Genomic DNA, 16,853 nt, shown 5'->3' on the forward strand with positions numbered 1-16,853 from the left:
CCCCACTGAAAAGCAGGGAACTGCGGGGCAGCGTGAGGGGAGGCTGCACGTTTGCAGATAAGTACAGAGCTTTGTGGGAACAGCTGAAAAGAGGCTGTGCTTCAGCAGAAAAGCTGAAATACCGCCGTCTAACTACCAGGAGTCTCATTATCAGAGGCTGTATTTTCTCTCAGGTTGCGGATCTCATAAACATACGTATAATTCCTTCAGGATGTGTTGTTATAACATGTACTATTGCACTCATATGCAGTGTAATACATACGACTTTCTAACTGCTGTCTACATCTTAATGAAAATAAATTTCACTTTGCAAAATTCATTTGCAGCAAAGAAGTCTAGGGACAGTTACATTGGTTTCTTTTCCTTAAAATGGAATTAAGCCTAGAAGTAACCTAGTGATGTTTTTATGTGCATTAAGAATATAGATTTGCGATGCTTTGCTATCCAGCAGAGGGACTTCAGCAGTGTATATTGCTTGAAACATTTCCCTCTTTTGTAATGAGCATGCTCGATACACATATATTCTGCCTGTAACAGGGAATTTTGAGCCCATCCATGTCATGTAATCTTTCCTTACCCTGAGATGAAGATACAGAGAATGATAGGGGGCAGTGAAACATCACTGTATTGCAGATGTATCTATTCCTCCAAATCCTGCTTACTTTGCACACGTGAACCATTTTTTTTCACTACTGATGCTCTGACATGCCTGAGCATTTGCCATTGCAGGGTGAAACATCTCAGCATGCCTGATACAAATGTCTTAGGCATGAGGCTCAGAGGTTGCAGTAGTAAGGGAGATCATTTATTTACTAAGGCATCCTGAGACTGTATATAATTTCTACCTTAGAAACCTCACTTAATGTTTAACTTCTACTGTCCTCTGTTTCCTTGTGTAGAAACAAAAGACTTGTACTTGTTTGTACTTCAGTATAAGGACCAAACTCAAATGCATTTCCACTGTTTCTAGTTTTATCCACACACTTCTTGATATCTAAGCTCAAGATGTAACTTTCTTTACTTGTAGAACATCTTTCTATTCCCTATATCTTTCCTTCACATTCTGTGATATGTAGAACACTTCTCTACTACTTACATTTCCCTCTTCAGGATACATATTTATATCAAGATATGTATTTAGCATATATAACTATTTGCCATTTCTGTAGCTAAAAAAATATTCTATGCTACTGCCATATTTCAGTTTTATACTCTCCAGTTGTCTTCCTTTTCTACTTCCTTAATTTCTTACACTTTGCTCTTACACAATTAACTTCAGTTCCAAGACAAACTTTTGTTTATCCTTCAGTTCAAATTGAGTGATTTTTTTTACTTAATCCATGGTTACTTCCTGCAGCCATCTTTCAAAACACCCTTGCCATTTACCAGACATAATATAGAACAGCGTGCTTCCTGTCTGCCTCTGCTCATCTGTCACTGCTGGTGACTGCTGCACTACAGATTTCTAAATGTTCTCCAATAGAGAACAGCCAAATAACTTACCTCTGCTTATAAGTCCTTTCTTTTTATTTATAAGTAATGTAGCACTTACCATCCACGTGCCATAAGTATGTTCCATAAATATTAGCTAGTTAATCCTCACAACTCCTACACCAATAAACAAACATGAATTTAAGGCATAGAGGAGTTAAATGTCAACAGTTACACAATTAGCCAGTATTTGACTGGAATTAAAATTCAGATTTTCTCAATTCAGACCTGTCTTGAATTACCAAGCATTCTCACTACTTACACAAATCATCATGTAAAAGCTCAAGTAAGTTAAATGTTTTGGAAAAACATTAGTTTGGGATCCTTGAAGATTTGAAATAAATGATCAATCCAGTAAGCTGCCCTCTCCCAGATGTACTCCTCAATCTTGCATCCCTGTGAGGTCAGCTGTGTCCATCTCAGCACAGAGGTGAATAACAGAGAGCATCCTCTTCTTTCAGAAAGACTAACTGCTGATTATGATGTAGTTAAGGAAACCGGTGTCGATACAATCAATGGCCACAGCACAGGAAAACAAATACCCTGTATGCCACAATCTGTCAGTCCGAATGGACTAACGACCTGGGCATTTCCAAACACTTTTCACCCACCTCAGATTAATTGCACATTAAGACAGAGCGGGCGTATAAAGGAAACAACTGAAACAATGTTTGTATAGCCAAAGAGATAATGAGACTTCTGTCTTTTCCCAGAACTGGGGTCAAGCCAGACCTTTACAAAATTATGCATTCGTAATAAATGGCAACTTAATAGATTAATAGTGAGCAGCTGACAATTGGAGGGGAATTCTTGAGGGCAGAGGCAGTTTTGACCAGATCTGTGGTTTTTCATGAAGACATGCCCATACCATACACGCGCTGTTCAATTAACAAGAACACCCTCTACAGTCACTTGAAAATTCCTCTTATCATCTTTGTTCTTTTCTTCTGTATGAAGTGAGGTGGAATTTTCCTCCACAGTTTCAGTGAACCCTGGCTGCAGCTTCTAAGAGGCTCATTATCTCTTCTATCACATCAGCTTCTGCTTTCAAGGCTTATTGTTTAGTTCTTAATATAAATTGAGAGACTAAAATGCCTTCAAAACACCCAAGGTGCCTTTGCACTGAGTAACCAGTAAATCATCTTGTCTGCTGTGAGATCTGTTTTATGAAAAAATATACACTACTTGAACACTGGGATACTCAAAACCTTTGGAAGTACAATTACCTTAATTTCTTCCCTAGATAAAAAAAATACTTAGTATTTAAATGGGTTATCATTTTGAATCTCTGTTATGGATTTGGTTTTATGTAAAATGTATTTCAGAAACGTGCAATGCATTGTGTCCAGCAGAACTCTAAATCAATACAGTTTTGCCACTCAAATAATATCAACCAATATAGATTAGGTTATGCAAATATAAGTTTCCTAACAACTGCTTTGTGCACTGGGTTGAGTAAATTGACCTTACTCTTCTGTTTCCTCCTTTGGCCAGGAGCTTCTTGTTAAGGAGCAACAATAAACTTACATAGGGAATAATTACAAAGTATTCCCAAGGGAGTTCATCACTGAAATCTCATTGAAGTTCAGTAGGATGATGGTGACTAATTACCCAAAAGCCAATCAAAAATTCACCATCTAAATAAGAGTGCTTGTGTGTGTTAGCATACATATATGTATGTGCACATATATACACGTATGTTGATGTGTGTACGTGTGCATACCCACACTCATATGCAGTGAGGAGCAATCCCATACATCTACCCACAAGTGACACGATACTGGAGTGCTCTGAGCTTGACAGAAGGTGCTCACATTATGTTTAAGTGAAACCTTTTCTCTCAATTACTACTCTCAGCAGTTAGTTCTGCCAAACTAATAACACAGGTCTGCGCAGTGAAATGATACAGTATTGGCATTAGCATATGAAATAAAGGTAAGTATGGGTTTCTCATGTCTGTAATTCTTTTCTGTTTTCTCTCTATTGGATAAATTTGCCAAACACTTCAATTTCTTTTTCAAGGGTCTGTGTAAGATCATTGGTTTGATGGGGAAAAAAAAGTATATCTGTTTAAGACATAAGGATCATTTACCCCTCTGGTTCAGTTTTTGGTTCCTAACAATATACAATAAACATAACTATAGCAGACTATTTAATAGTCCTGTTAATATTACATGGCCTCTAGCTGAAGAGAGTCTAGCTGCCTTAACTAAACAAAACAACTTGCTGTAGGAGCAGTTTTCAGGACAGTGATAAATCAGTGTAATACAATCATGCACTGAGCTCAAAACAAATGTAAGACTGGCACAAATATTATAGTACAGCTGGGAGAAGTCAAAGGTACGTACACGTCATTGACAAACATTGGTGCAAATGCTTTAGACAAGACATTTAAAAGAAATTTACACTTAAACATAGATCAAATTTATCAAAGTTTGATAAATTTTAAGGACAGTAAAAAAGTACAGAAAACATGAAAAAATAAAAAAATCCAGCAAATTCATACAGTACAGTTTTACTACATTTATATTACAGAATGAAGACAGAAAAGGATACAAAGAATTAAGGGCAAAGAAAATGGCACTGGCCATACCCAGTGGAATTTCACTGCCAGTGAGAGATGCGCACACACAAATGCACGCTCACGCACAGAAAATAAAGACAAGAAAACACAAATCATCTACTGTAACAAATGACAGACACAAAGGTGAGAAACATTTGGCATGTTGCAGCACATGAAGTCATTCCCGATTGGCTAACGACGGTACCTGGCTCGGCTGAAGATCACTGGCTTGCCTGAGCGGAGTAACGGACGGAGGAGGCACACCTGATGTGGATGCAGACCGACCTAATCTGCAACTTGCTTTAGGCTCTGGGAAAGAAAAGAAAAACCAACAAGTGGGAAGCTGGTTACTGCTGCATTAACCGAAACATGGTGCACCCAGGATTCCCTTGAAATGAAAACTCCAGCCTTGAATTCTAGTTAGCATTGTGCAATTTGCTGGATCATGAAAAGCTGGGCTTAGAAGGAGGGAGATTAGGATGGAACCTATCATCCCATGTTCTTTCCTTTCACTCTAGTGTCTCTGAAACTGAGGTATAGATTATAAAACAGCAAACAGACTGGAAGCACACCAAGAAAATCATGTTGCCCTCCTTTTAAGGAAACATTAGCTAAAAGCAGTGAGGATACTATTGTACTTTGGGATTTGGAATGACACCAAAAGCTCTAGGAGATGTGATGGTAGAGACTTGAAAGACAATGCAAGAAGAAAGGAGAGAAATCAGAACTTCAACAGTGGCAAATTCTGAACTCAGTCCCCCAGAACTGAGGTGATTACAGAAGCCTTCAATTAGAAGAGAATGTTCAATTCCAGAGAAAAACTGAACAGAATTTACATGGTTATTTCATTTTCTTTCCGTTGTACATGAAGGCAGTTCTCAGAGGGCTCCCCACTGGCCTCCAGTACAGGTTACTTCTGTTAACATACTGACATGAAGCAGATCAGCACAGAAGTCCAGGAAGGTTTGTGTCTGAGCTGTGCTGACACTAGTGTGCTACCCGACAGTGCTCAGCATCTCACATCTTGTCTAGAAGAAATCATCTTTTTCTAAGGAAAGAGTCTGCCTGTTTCTGCTTGAGGAAAGTTGTTGTCCCTGTGCTTCCTGTTTATACTGAGCAGACAAATCCTTGCAACCATGGCTTTTGGCTCAGATGAATGTGCTCATTCTCCCCATGCTTACAAGCCCTCCTCTTAACCCTGCACCTGTCTTTCCTATTTAGTGGGTAATACTGAGACCAAGAACACTCACGCTCAGCAGATCTACTTTGTACAACCATGGACTTTCAATTTTTAGCTGAAATAATAGTGCTGTAACATGAAAAACAAGTAACTATAATACCATGCCTCCTCACAATGGGTTGAAAGAATTTCTCTTATTCAGCCTCACATTTTCAAGAAGAAAGGAAAAATTTATGCCTTCTGCAATCCAGGTTTGCCTCTGAAAACCATATTTTGCTTCTGTCTCTGAAATATATTTTCTCATGCCATGTTTAAACTGTTGTTTTGTCTCTGTGTGTTTTGTCTTAATATTTCTCTCCTGTGTGGATCTGTGGGATCATCACTAGCCAGTGGTTGGGCCAGTGTTGAGAAGGAATAAAGCTGTCCACAACTAACATGTCTTTAAGTTCACGTTGTGCATCTTGGAAACTTGAGGATAGCTGACAGGTCACGCCACCTACCAGCAGTGTGCTGAAATTTGTCCTTCCAGTCTCTCTGATGTTTTTTCATTCTTGTCTTCAATGGTTATTTTATAGGAATTCAAAATGGAGTAGAGAAGAGAATTGAGTGGAGAAGAGCTATCCACTTAAGCTGAAGCACTTAAACCAGTGAAAGCATCTGTATGGGTGAATATTCATCAACTAAATATTAATACGTTGGTTAACATCCAGCTGGCTGAGCAGCAAAAATATTTATGCTGTTTGACGAATGCATTATTCAAGTCACTCATTCCTAGTCAGTCTGTAAACATACCACAAGTCAACACGGCAGTAAGCACACAGAAAGGAGCGGACAGATCTCCCCCATAACCTTACATTTTGTACATAATCTGTTGTTTTGCTTTTTTTGGATGTAGGCGGTTATTTCAGGAGTTTGATTGTATTTTTGTTCAGATTTCACACTGTCTGTGTGCCAGATAGCTGTTCCTTTCAGTCATATAAAAATAATAATAATGGGTTTCTCTTCCCTCCCAGAATTTTTCTGGGGTTTCAGAGAGAGTGAGAAGAGGGCTTTTTTGGTCATTATTCTCCTACTGCTAAGTAGAGGCTCTGTTTTTGCTGTGACAAGCAAAATCAGACATTCAATGTGTCAAAAACTCCAAGGCACTGTCTGCCACTGCTTCTGAGTTTTCTTTAATTCTGGAAAGCAGAGAAGAGTTGTAATTTCCCATTTGGATATATGTGCAACAGCAAAAGATTACCATTTCCTTGCCAAAGAGATTCCTTTTATCTGGCATCAAAGAAACAAAATCTATCAGACACAGATGAAGGATTACTTCCTTTGTCTCCCTGTAATATATTTACAGTATTAAGGAAACTATTGCAATTTCCATGGTGATCCTCATCAAGAGCAGTTTCAGAAGCTGTTCTATCTAGGTGCATATTTTTTTCAGTTCAAGAAGTGAGGTTATGCAGTGAAAGGGAAATGGCTTCTCTAATAGCCATTCCACTGGTCTCTCTGGGAATATTTTTAGACCAAATACTTCATTCTACTCTAATTAGTGCTCTGAGTAACCTCTCCACACTGCACACCGCTGTGGAAAAAAAACCTTAAACACTGTTTATCACTAGCAGTGATGCCCAACTCACTATTTTGCATTCTGCAGCCATGCTGTTTTTCAAGTTTATTGTACTAGGGTTAACTGGATGTTGAATGCAACGCTCACTTCAAGTAATTTCTACTTTAGGCGGTCTAAAAAACAGAAAGAGATTTTCTTAAGTAATTTTGTCCACTGTCTAGTCACTTTCAGTATCAGCAGCTCTTGGTTTGTGTGTTTTAAATGGCCAGTTCATTTAAAACTTCATTTAAAACAAGTTCAACTTGTCTGCAAGGTTTGTATATCAATATAGATCCTGATTCAGGAATGAAAATGAGTTTTAATATTTCCTGCTGAGAATGCTGAAGGAGGAACAATTCTGCCAACAAATTTCAAGCATGGTTTTTAGCATTTGGTTTGTGTTCGTATCATGTGGACAATATTCAGACAGGTCCCTATTAACATCTGAAATGAACAGTCGAGAAAATGTGAGAAGTTCCTTCTGTGACTGCAGAACATGGTGTGGAGCAGGGCACAGTTCTATCAGTCAGACTGAGGAACGCATGGGGAAGGCTCTGTAGATGTCTGTCCCCCAGGATGGACCCATTTGCTCAGGTTCCATGGCAGTCCTAGCTAAAGCACCTCTGGTTCCACACTGATAAATCTGATGTGGCACCTCAGCTCTGTGCTGCTCTTCATTGTGACAATGTATCCCCTAGTTCTAAAGCAAAACTGCACAAAAGAGTTCCAGAGACTCCACTCTGCATCCACATCTAGGGGCCTTTTGCCATTGCTGTAAAGCCACTCAAATGCTGACAGGGGCTAGCAGCCTACTGCCAAGGTAGGGAACTCATGGGCATATGTCTAAGTGCTTTACTGGACTCAAGCCAGAGGATTTCAGCAACCATTAAAAATGCTTGTTGCAATCAGTGGGCAGCACGAAGACTGAATTCAGCAGATTATTCAGGCTAGCTATCTATCTGCTCTGTAGATTTTATTTAGTTAGGTTAAGCATGAAAGTGTTCATAAGATTCAGTTGCCATATTTCACTGAAAAAACTTCTGTGGTATTATTTGCACACCTTCAAATGACAATTTCCTCAGACCATGCCATTTTATGAAAAGCACTGCTCACAAAGAGCCTGAACCAGGAGCCAGGTGCTGATGTACAGAGCTAGTAGTGAGTGGCTGGTCTGCTGCGTGTCAGCCTCTGCTCATGTCCCCTGCTATGTCACTCACAGCAGCCACGAGACTCCCAGCAATCCCAGTGGTAAGGAATGAACCAGTGTGGCCAGTTGCACTGGGAGCAGCACTACTGGACTCTCGGGTTTTAAGCTGAGTCCTGACACTGCCAGCAAGATGATGTGGACATAAGCGAGCAGACAGCCCCTAAAGGACAACGTTAAGGGTGAGCATTTTAGGAGAAAATACCTAACAGAAATACAGGCTTTCTAGTCACAAATACGACTGTCTTAAACTTATGTACTTAATTTTTTAAGAACTCACATAAATGACCTGTTTTCCAAAAACTCAACAAACTGCTGTCATCCTAGCTAAACGTGCAGAAGCTTGGTTGCTTGCATTTGGGGCAGAGAGCATTAAATTTCACTCAACAAAGCAGAATGCTGAGAAGAGACAAGATTTTATGGAAATATTTTCCATCAGTTTTATACCAATGTGTTACTGCTTTCTATATTCTCCAGAAATACAGCAGCTCTGCACAATTTTTATTTTTGGATCTTAACGAGAAGAGTTCTTTTATTTATCCAAGGAAGACTTCATTCTGCCTATCCTAATCTTAATTCAAAAAAATACTCTGGCTGTCACTTACATTGGAGAAGCTTCTTATCCTGTCACAGTCTCTTCTTTGCACATGAAAAGAGAAATATCGCTTATTTGCTACAGCTGCCAAGAAGCACGTTTTGAATTAAACAAGGCGATGTGACAGGCTGAGAGTAATCACATGCAAAAAAAAAAAAAGAAAAAAAAAAAAGAAGAAGAAGAAAACATGCATATTGGAAAAATAAATCCCGTTATCATCATAGTGGCCTGGCTGCGCTGGTCTCCTAAAAAAGAAGAGTAAGCTGAAATATAACTTGAAATTATGAAACCTTAGAAGTGGAATAAACTATATATGATTCTTTCACTTACAGAAAATATTCAGGGCTTCATCTGCAGGAGCCACTCCATGCCTAAATAGCACAGCCGCATGTCAAACCAAGCGGTTTTCACAAAGGAAGCATCCATGCAACTCAGTGTTGCCAGGTATCAAGAGGCCAAAAGCTTAGCAGTACTCAAAACCAAACAAGATGAGAAAAAACATCTCCACTTTAGGTGGGGTCTGTTTTAAGTTAGGATTTGTTCTGAACCATCATGTTTCAGGTCTATGTCAACAGCTAAGGCAATGAAATAAGGAATAAACACTGGCAGTGTTCTTTTCTTCAGCAATTCTTTCTGTTTTTCTCTGAAGCTTTTGGCACTGGTAGCCATCAGTCTTAGGGCCCAGGACCAAAAGGACAATTTGGCAATTCTGTTGTTCCATGTGGCAGCAGTGCTGCTGCAGAGAGATCGTGTGTGTCTGCGGTCAGGCTCTGCGGTGGGGTGGAGCAGCACACTGGAGATCACACACCTGGCTCATGGCACAGTAGCTCGGTCCTCTCAGTGCACAGTGCCCAGTACTGCTCCAGGCACTGCCTGGGGACAGCCTGTGTGCTGACCGACCACAGACAACCAGTGTAGGTAAGCTCTGAAAGCATCTCATGCTAGCCTGGACTCGTTGCGCTGACTACCCAGTAGTGTGTACCTCTAACATCACCTTTAGTTGCCTTAGCTTGGAGAATCCTTGAGGATTTAGTAATGCTGATATTGCCTTATTAGAACAGTTAGTTTGGTGGGAGTACTGAGTCTTCTTTAGGTGAAGTAGCCCTATCCAGTGTGAACTGATGCTGTGCCCCTGCTTCCTTCTTGTATCAATGAATGTGACTTGCACCTTGGGCTTTGCAAGCATCTCTGAATTCCCAAACAGCTTGAACTTAACTATTCATTACTTTTGCAAATCCACCACAATACTAACCAGTAATTCCAATGAACAGCAGATATTTACTCCCTTCATGATTATCTGCAACGTTTTCAGCTTGAATACAAAATGGGTTGGCGGAGTGACAAGCTAATGGTGATTCAAAAACAGTGCAGAACTGAGCAGCATCTGTGATACAAGAAGCAGTGCAGTGCCTGTCTTTAGCAGCAGGTGGCAATGCAAAATACTGCTTCATAGTTGCAGTTAGAAAAAAAAAGAGGCAACATTCCAGAAAATACTCTTCAAAGCTCCTGGAGTGAAGTTATCACAACCTTCTGTTCCACAGAACTCATTTGGCTGTTTGCTAGAATTGCAATGACTTTCTTAAAGGGCAGCATGCCCCCAAAGCACTTCCACTGCTTTCCCTGTAGGATGACACAAAATAAAAATTTGTCTTTACAAATTGTGGGGCAGATGAGAGACCAATTAACCATTAGGTTCAGTGATACCCTCTGCTTTTGACAGGCCGTGCTCACTCAAACACAGTGACCAAAATTTCAAGATCCTGTTTGGAGATGGCTTATTTCCCCTCAGACCTTACCAGCAGGTGCAGAGAACACACACACACACACAAAAAAAGAAGGGTACTCACTTAGATTCTCTCCAGTTCCTCAGCTGAGCAGCCTATTGAACACACATTATTTCTGTTTTACCACAGAGCAATTCAACCTCATTTTCTTTATTTCAGCAGTGTCTAACAAGTGCCTGGACCAGTGCAAATTAGGAGGTAGGCAGGACACTGTGGGACTGTGGTCTTTAAAGGACAACCTTTTTTTTCTTGTATCTATGCTGTTGGAAAGAGAACAATGATGATGACTATACTAGGGATTGCCCTGATTTTATTTGATATTGTGGTAAATCTAAGTTCCAAATTCCTAGCACATCTGAAACCAGGACACACAGAATCACTTTTTCGTTGATTTCAGAGAGCATTTATATCCATACAGATGTATTGAATCTCTTGCATTCTGTTACTCTTCTAATTTAATTGCAAGGAATGAACTGTCGTAGTTCATGTATAAGTTCATTGATGAGTACTGTATAGAGCATTTTGAATGTAGTGCCCCACCAATTAAAGGTAAACCACGTTGCTCAGGCAACAGCTAGAGATACAGGGGGAAATATCCGTGGCAGATGAGAGACAATATTCATCAAATGAAATGTCATAAAAACTGTGGGGAAGGGAAAATCATGATCAGCTCACAAATTTTCTTCATAAAAGAGGAGTCAAAACTCAGCCAATGAGTATTTTTATAATATTTCTTACCATGAGTCTTTGAAAGTCTTAGTTATGCAGGAGAAAGTCACAGTAAACTAAATCAAGGCATGATTCTACAACTATTACAGTTTGCAGATGCCAAATCAAGATTGAGGCCAAAATGTTTTGTCTGCTTTTGGAGATCAACCAAGTCTTTAAAATAAAACTTATGTAGAAAGGCTGAGCAGAAGTGCCGTGTTTTGCTAAGAACTCACTCTTTAATTTTCATTTCCCTTCTGTCCATACTGTCATCCAGAAGAAAAGAAAAGACTGCTACACACCTTTAGTTTAGTTGTGAGATGTCCTGATGGTTTGATGTGGTACCTGTAAACCCAGTCTTTTACCTGTTTCAGCACTGATGATGCTAAAATACATTGGGAAAAGAATTCTGAACAAAACTATGAGCAAAGCTGGAAAATTTCTAGCTATCAGAATGCTTTGTGAGAACAGATGAGTAAACAAGGTAAAATAACCTGCACTGCAGTCATGAGATTTGCAGATATTTTTGCTCCTGCAGGCAGGACTGTTTGGGGGGCATACTGCAGCAAAAAAAGCTAGACTACACAGCTGTTGCAAATGCTACTTCTTATCAGTAAAAGCTGCTCAAGTTACCTACTGAGTTTCTGGCGTGATTTCCAGCAAGGAAGGGAAAATGTGAGTTCTATTATCTCATAGGGAAGCGATGCCCTGGTTGAGGGCTGGGTACCTCTGCTATCAGCAATGTAAAGACAGATGTCTGCCAGTGAAAGCCCAGCGCACCACTCCTGAAGGAACAATTTCTTGTTTGAGTAGCTCCTTCATCGCCTTATTTTCACTGAAGCTACAAGGCTCCAATAGTATATATGGCAAGTGTTTTTAAAGTGGGTATTTTCCATAGCCCAAGCAATAAGCAATAACGTTATCATTCTAAGTGAACCGTCAAATGTCAAAAAGTGACAGTGCAGTCCTTATCCAAGAGCTATACATATCTATTTAGATGTAGATTCATTTAGCAGTTGTGTTTGTAGTCAATTTATAGAACAGGATGCGTTATTTTCCACAGCTTACAGCAATTCACTATTTTATATATATGAAATGTGATTGATACAATGGATATGAATTTGAGACTTCTGAAACCCACTGTCAGTTTTCTAAGCATTCATGAATAGGCATAAAGAACAGGCTGCTGTGTCCACTCACTTAGCACATCAAGAAGACAGCCGTGTTTCTGTAAGGTATGTTTCTGTTACTGTCTGTGAACTCTCTGAGTTGTCATCTGGGGAGTGAGAAGGATTTTTTGGCATAGAATCCCTCTTCAATGTCAAACAGTATTTTTAACATTCTTTTAAAATAGCTGAATGGCAAATGTACAGGCTTATATTTCCTGCCACCATCCCAATCCTGTTCCAGTAGAGTGCACAAGCAAACAGCACAATACTTATTTCTGCAGCAGCTAATGGACATATTCTAGAAGACATTTGGAAGTCTGAAGAATCCAGACGCTTACTTACCTCTCTAGAGATGCCTCAGCTCACAAGGAGATTCATGAGACCTTCCCTGCTCCGCTGTTTGACGTACCTGAGCTGTTGCTTCCAGCCAACATGGTTGGACTGACAGAGGATCTCCCCAGCCTGCTGGAGACCATGGGTGGGCCCGGCGTTCCATCCCATTCCTGAGCTTTCCCTGGCTCCCTGGAAGAAGCTGTCCCATGGTGGCCTCCCCTCTCTTTGTTTTCCAGCTTTGGTAGTGGTTCAGTGCTGTGACTTCTGATCTTCAGTTCGTCCAGCGGTTCTACAAGAATACACACATGCCCATTTCATTATGGAGTGCCTGCTAATACTGCCCATACTATATTGCAATCCTCGGTTCTACGTGACAGTTATCATTAACCAACTATAAATCTCTTAGGGGCAATTTATATCACTTTTTTTACCATTTAGGCCAAAAATCTATAGTTTATGTTGGTTTCAACACACTTCTTAATTAAAACAATACATAGTGTAGGAGATCAGTAAAATGTGACTTTCCTCTTAGTAGTTCAAATGCCAGGAAAATATTTCTGAAAATGATATCCTATCAAATCATGATTTTATTAACAATTTGAGAAAATAATTCAATTGTTCTCAGATGTCATTTCTGAGGGAACAAGTTCTTCTCCAGGTACTTTCTAAGGAAATTGTCCCCTATGGCAATTTTGTACAAACAACATATCTGTATTCCTTCCTACAAAGCACACAATCCACAAAACTGTCCAGTGCTAATATTTCAGGTGTGCTCAGCACTGTAACCTGGGGAATAAAATTTCACTTGGTTGAAAAATCCTTGAAGTCATAAAAAGACTTTCTGCTTCAAACACCATGAGTCAATACAAGGAGAAGAAATTCAAAAAACAATGGAATGTTTTTTCAAGTGAAGCAGTGCTGTCTGCTTTCTTCATGGCTGGAGATTTTGTTTCTTTCTTGAGACCCTGATTTCTTTTCTTGCAGGTTGAGCAGTGCAATGGAGAAACAATTCCTGATCACTTCCATCCGTAGAGGTGAAGAATTCACAGAAAAAACTATGTACAGAAGAAACATTAGTGAAGTCATAACAGCTAATTTTTGTGTTAGTTATTGAAAGTTTGCTTAACTGTTTAATTCCTTAAACGTCAGAATTACTGACTTGGGGATTTTACATGTCATATTTAAACCCAAAGACATCCTTACATGATACACTCAGTTCTAGTCATCCAGATTTATAAATATAATTCTTAATGTACCTTTGTTTCAGCATGTATCCACAGTCTTGGAATTTACGATTGATACAGATAGAAAATCTTCCCTTGAGCCTCATCTCAAAATCTTTTTGTGGCTGCAGAAGGCATTCCAAGACTGGGGAAAGCCAAGCGGAGGGAAAATGCCAGGAGCCATTCACAGGCAAGAGGTGACAACAGCCCCCGGGAGATGCACGCTTCTCCTGAACTGGACTGGGTCTGCAGCATTGCCAGAGATGCCGTACCAAAGCTTGCCTCAGTAACTCCTTCCTCTCCTTATCAACCCCATGGCCTGAAGAAGCCGAGACTATCCAACAGGAACTGCCACTCAGATGGCGCAGCCCCAGAAAAACAAGCCATGTTCCTCCCCGCGCTGTTTACCCTTGCTACAGGAAACAGTGGTAGAGGCAGTATTTGATCTCTATAGGGGATGATGGAGACCTCCCCTATAAACAACAGCAACAAAATCTCCTGTTTTGACATTGAGTTTCTTGTCATTCCAGTCTGAGGATGAACTTGTTGATGAGCAACAACAGCCATTCTGGAGTTTCCTCAAGGAAATACTGGAAGAAAAAGATCTAACTCTACATACAGTGCAATATGTAATTGTTAATACATTTAATGAGTTACTGTCAGAACTGAAAATTTGTGATACCACAACCTCACAAGATATCACAACCTTGAAGATTTTTAAAAATTACTCACACTAGTAACATTCCATCAGAAAACTGAAGAATGATCCCAGTTTACCAAGTCCCATAAGCAACACTCAGTGACATTTTATGTGAAAGACCTTAAAATCAAACCACTTCCTTGAACTTTTAGGTCACTTACCTACTTTAATGTATGCAAACAGACAACAGAATGAAAATCCAAACTGTTTGTTTTCCTGTTTGGTAACCCCAGCAGGGTACGAGGCTGAATAACAGTCTGTGCCAATATAACATGACATCTGCCTTTCAGGGACCTTTGCTATGAGCTGTCTGTAACACAGCTCTGTGACAGCATAAAGGGACTTGCTAACATAAAGAGTTGTGCAAAGAAATGCTTGGCCCAAATTACAACTAGATTTGAACTGTTTTAGTTACCAACAAAAAGGCAACAAATATTGTTACTGAACCTTAATCTACCAAAAATAATGATGTACTTTTTCACATAAAAGACGTATGCATTTCTAATTTTTTTCTTTTTATCAATAAAATGCACTTTTCTCAGATACTGTGGGAAAAGGAGACATCAGAACAAAATTTCAAAACATTCTGGAACTGCACACAACCATTTCCAGACTAATACAGGACTCCATCTAGCCTGCAACTCTTACCACCCAGCAAAACTAAGACAAAGCCAAAAGAATAGGAAATGCTTTAAAAAAACACCGAATCTGGCCTTAACCACACCTACTAGCTCAGCACATCATACAGCAGAATTAATTTACTGTGTCACTCAGCTGCTGCCAGGAATGCTGTGATTACCTCAGTGAAAACCTTGCCTGTGCACTTCCCATTGACACTACTTGAGCACCAGCCCTTGAAATCTCAGGTGCTCGTGCAGTCAGCCCTTAACTACGATGGAAACACTCAGGTTGAGTGTGGAGCTAAGGATGTGTCCACTTCAGCTTACTCAACAAGGGAAGCATTTGTACTTGGTGCTTGATAAAAATGATTTGTGCACGCTTAGCTTTATTATCAGCTGAATCAAAGTACAGCAGGCCTCTGCAAACAGCTGGAAAGTATGGGAGTATTCAGGATAAATAAAGAGTTGGCTTATAGTCTGTTTCTTTATAAGGTGCAGAAAATCAGTCTTCAGCTGGCTGTCTAGACTTTGTAAATTTAAATTCTTTCTGGAGGATTTTCAGTTCTCAGTTTATCTGAAAAGTAATATATTCTAAAAATGAAAAGCAGATTTAATCAGATTATAATGTCAAGCAACGCGACACGAAGCCTGAGTCATTATTTGGTGATCATTATCAGTAACACTGATACACACAGCCTGTCAGTGTTTTATATAGTTTTCTATAATATTACTTTCCTGCTTGCTTCAGAATATATTAAAAAATTTTCAAAAATTGTAATATTTCCCGTTTACTCAAATCGTTTGTGGGTGATTTTACAAGAATTTCAGCTTCCTTAATAGCTGTCAATGGGAATCATACTTCAAATTCAATAAATAATCACAGTGCTAGTTCTCGCTTGATTAAAAGAGTATTTCACTTCCACCATGTCTGTGGCAGCTCCAGGAATTCAAGAAGCTCCTCTCCAGGTCATGGAGCAACACTGAGACCCTTTGGTGACTCTCACCATCACTTGGCTGATGGATGTTTCCACGCTGTTGACTACTCTGCGCTGCAGATGCAGCCCTACAGAGCAAGCTCAGTGGCACAGATTACTGTCTCTCATAAAGACATGTTCATTACTTTATATTTTCACTCATGCTGATAGGCACGAGGCATTGGCAGAAAGCAGAATATGGATGTAGCTCCTGGCTGCTGTTACCTGTGGGTGGTGACCTTTTCACAGACTGAAATCAAACTGGAACATTTTCAATGGACCAACCCTCTAAAATAACAACGGCAAGATTTAAAAGGCCACTTTATTCACACTGATTCCATACTAAAAAAAAATTAACTAGTCACATGGAAGCTTGTATTCTCCTGGAAGATAACAGTAACTGCCACACAACTTTTATTTATTTTTTATTCAAAAAGTGCAGCAACACCTTGGATGTAAGGTACTTCCAGCCGTTAAAAGCCTTAATTTGGAGTTAGGAGATATTGAAGCTTGATGTTATGCTGGGAATTCAGTGTGTCATATGATGGCCACAGGCAAATCTTTTTACAGTCAAGTGCTGTATTTTGAAAGCTGAAATTGTTATGGAAAGCATCTTCATTGTTCAATAATTCGTAAGCCGAAATAGTACATAAAAATGTAAATTTCAAGAAATAATTCACTGCTTTAAATATTTATGGATACAGTTGGCTGA

At 39.6% G+C, this 16,853-nt stretch overlaps 1 protein-coding gene across 7 annotated transcripts in view; it reads right to left on the bottom strand.

Moving 5' to 3' along the window:
* The window catches only part of NYAP2 (neuronal tyrosine-phosphorylated phosphoinositide-3-kinase adaptor 2), a 153,271-nt gene that overhangs the window by 21,099 nt on the left and 115,319 nt on the right, over positions 1-16,853 (bottom strand). For all 7 annotated transcript variants that reach the window (XM_048954995.1, XM_048954999.1, XM_048954997.1 and 4 more), the window contains 2 exons: positions 12,701-12,913; positions 4,260-4,363 (listed from right to left, as the gene is read on the bottom strand). In XM_048954995.1, the coding sequence (XP_048810952.1) occupies positions 4,260-4,363; positions 12,701-12,913 (317 nt within the window). The remainder of the gene's footprint in view (positions 1-4,259; positions 4,364-12,700; positions 12,914-16,853) is intronic.

The sequence above is a fragment of the Lagopus muta genome, chromosome 9, assembly GCF_023343835.1.
Source record: "Lagopus muta isolate bLagMut1 chromosome 9, bLagMut1 primary, whole genome shotgun sequence".
NCBI classification, from domain to species: Eukaryota; Metazoa; Chordata; class Aves; order Galliformes; family Phasianidae; genus Lagopus; species Lagopus muta.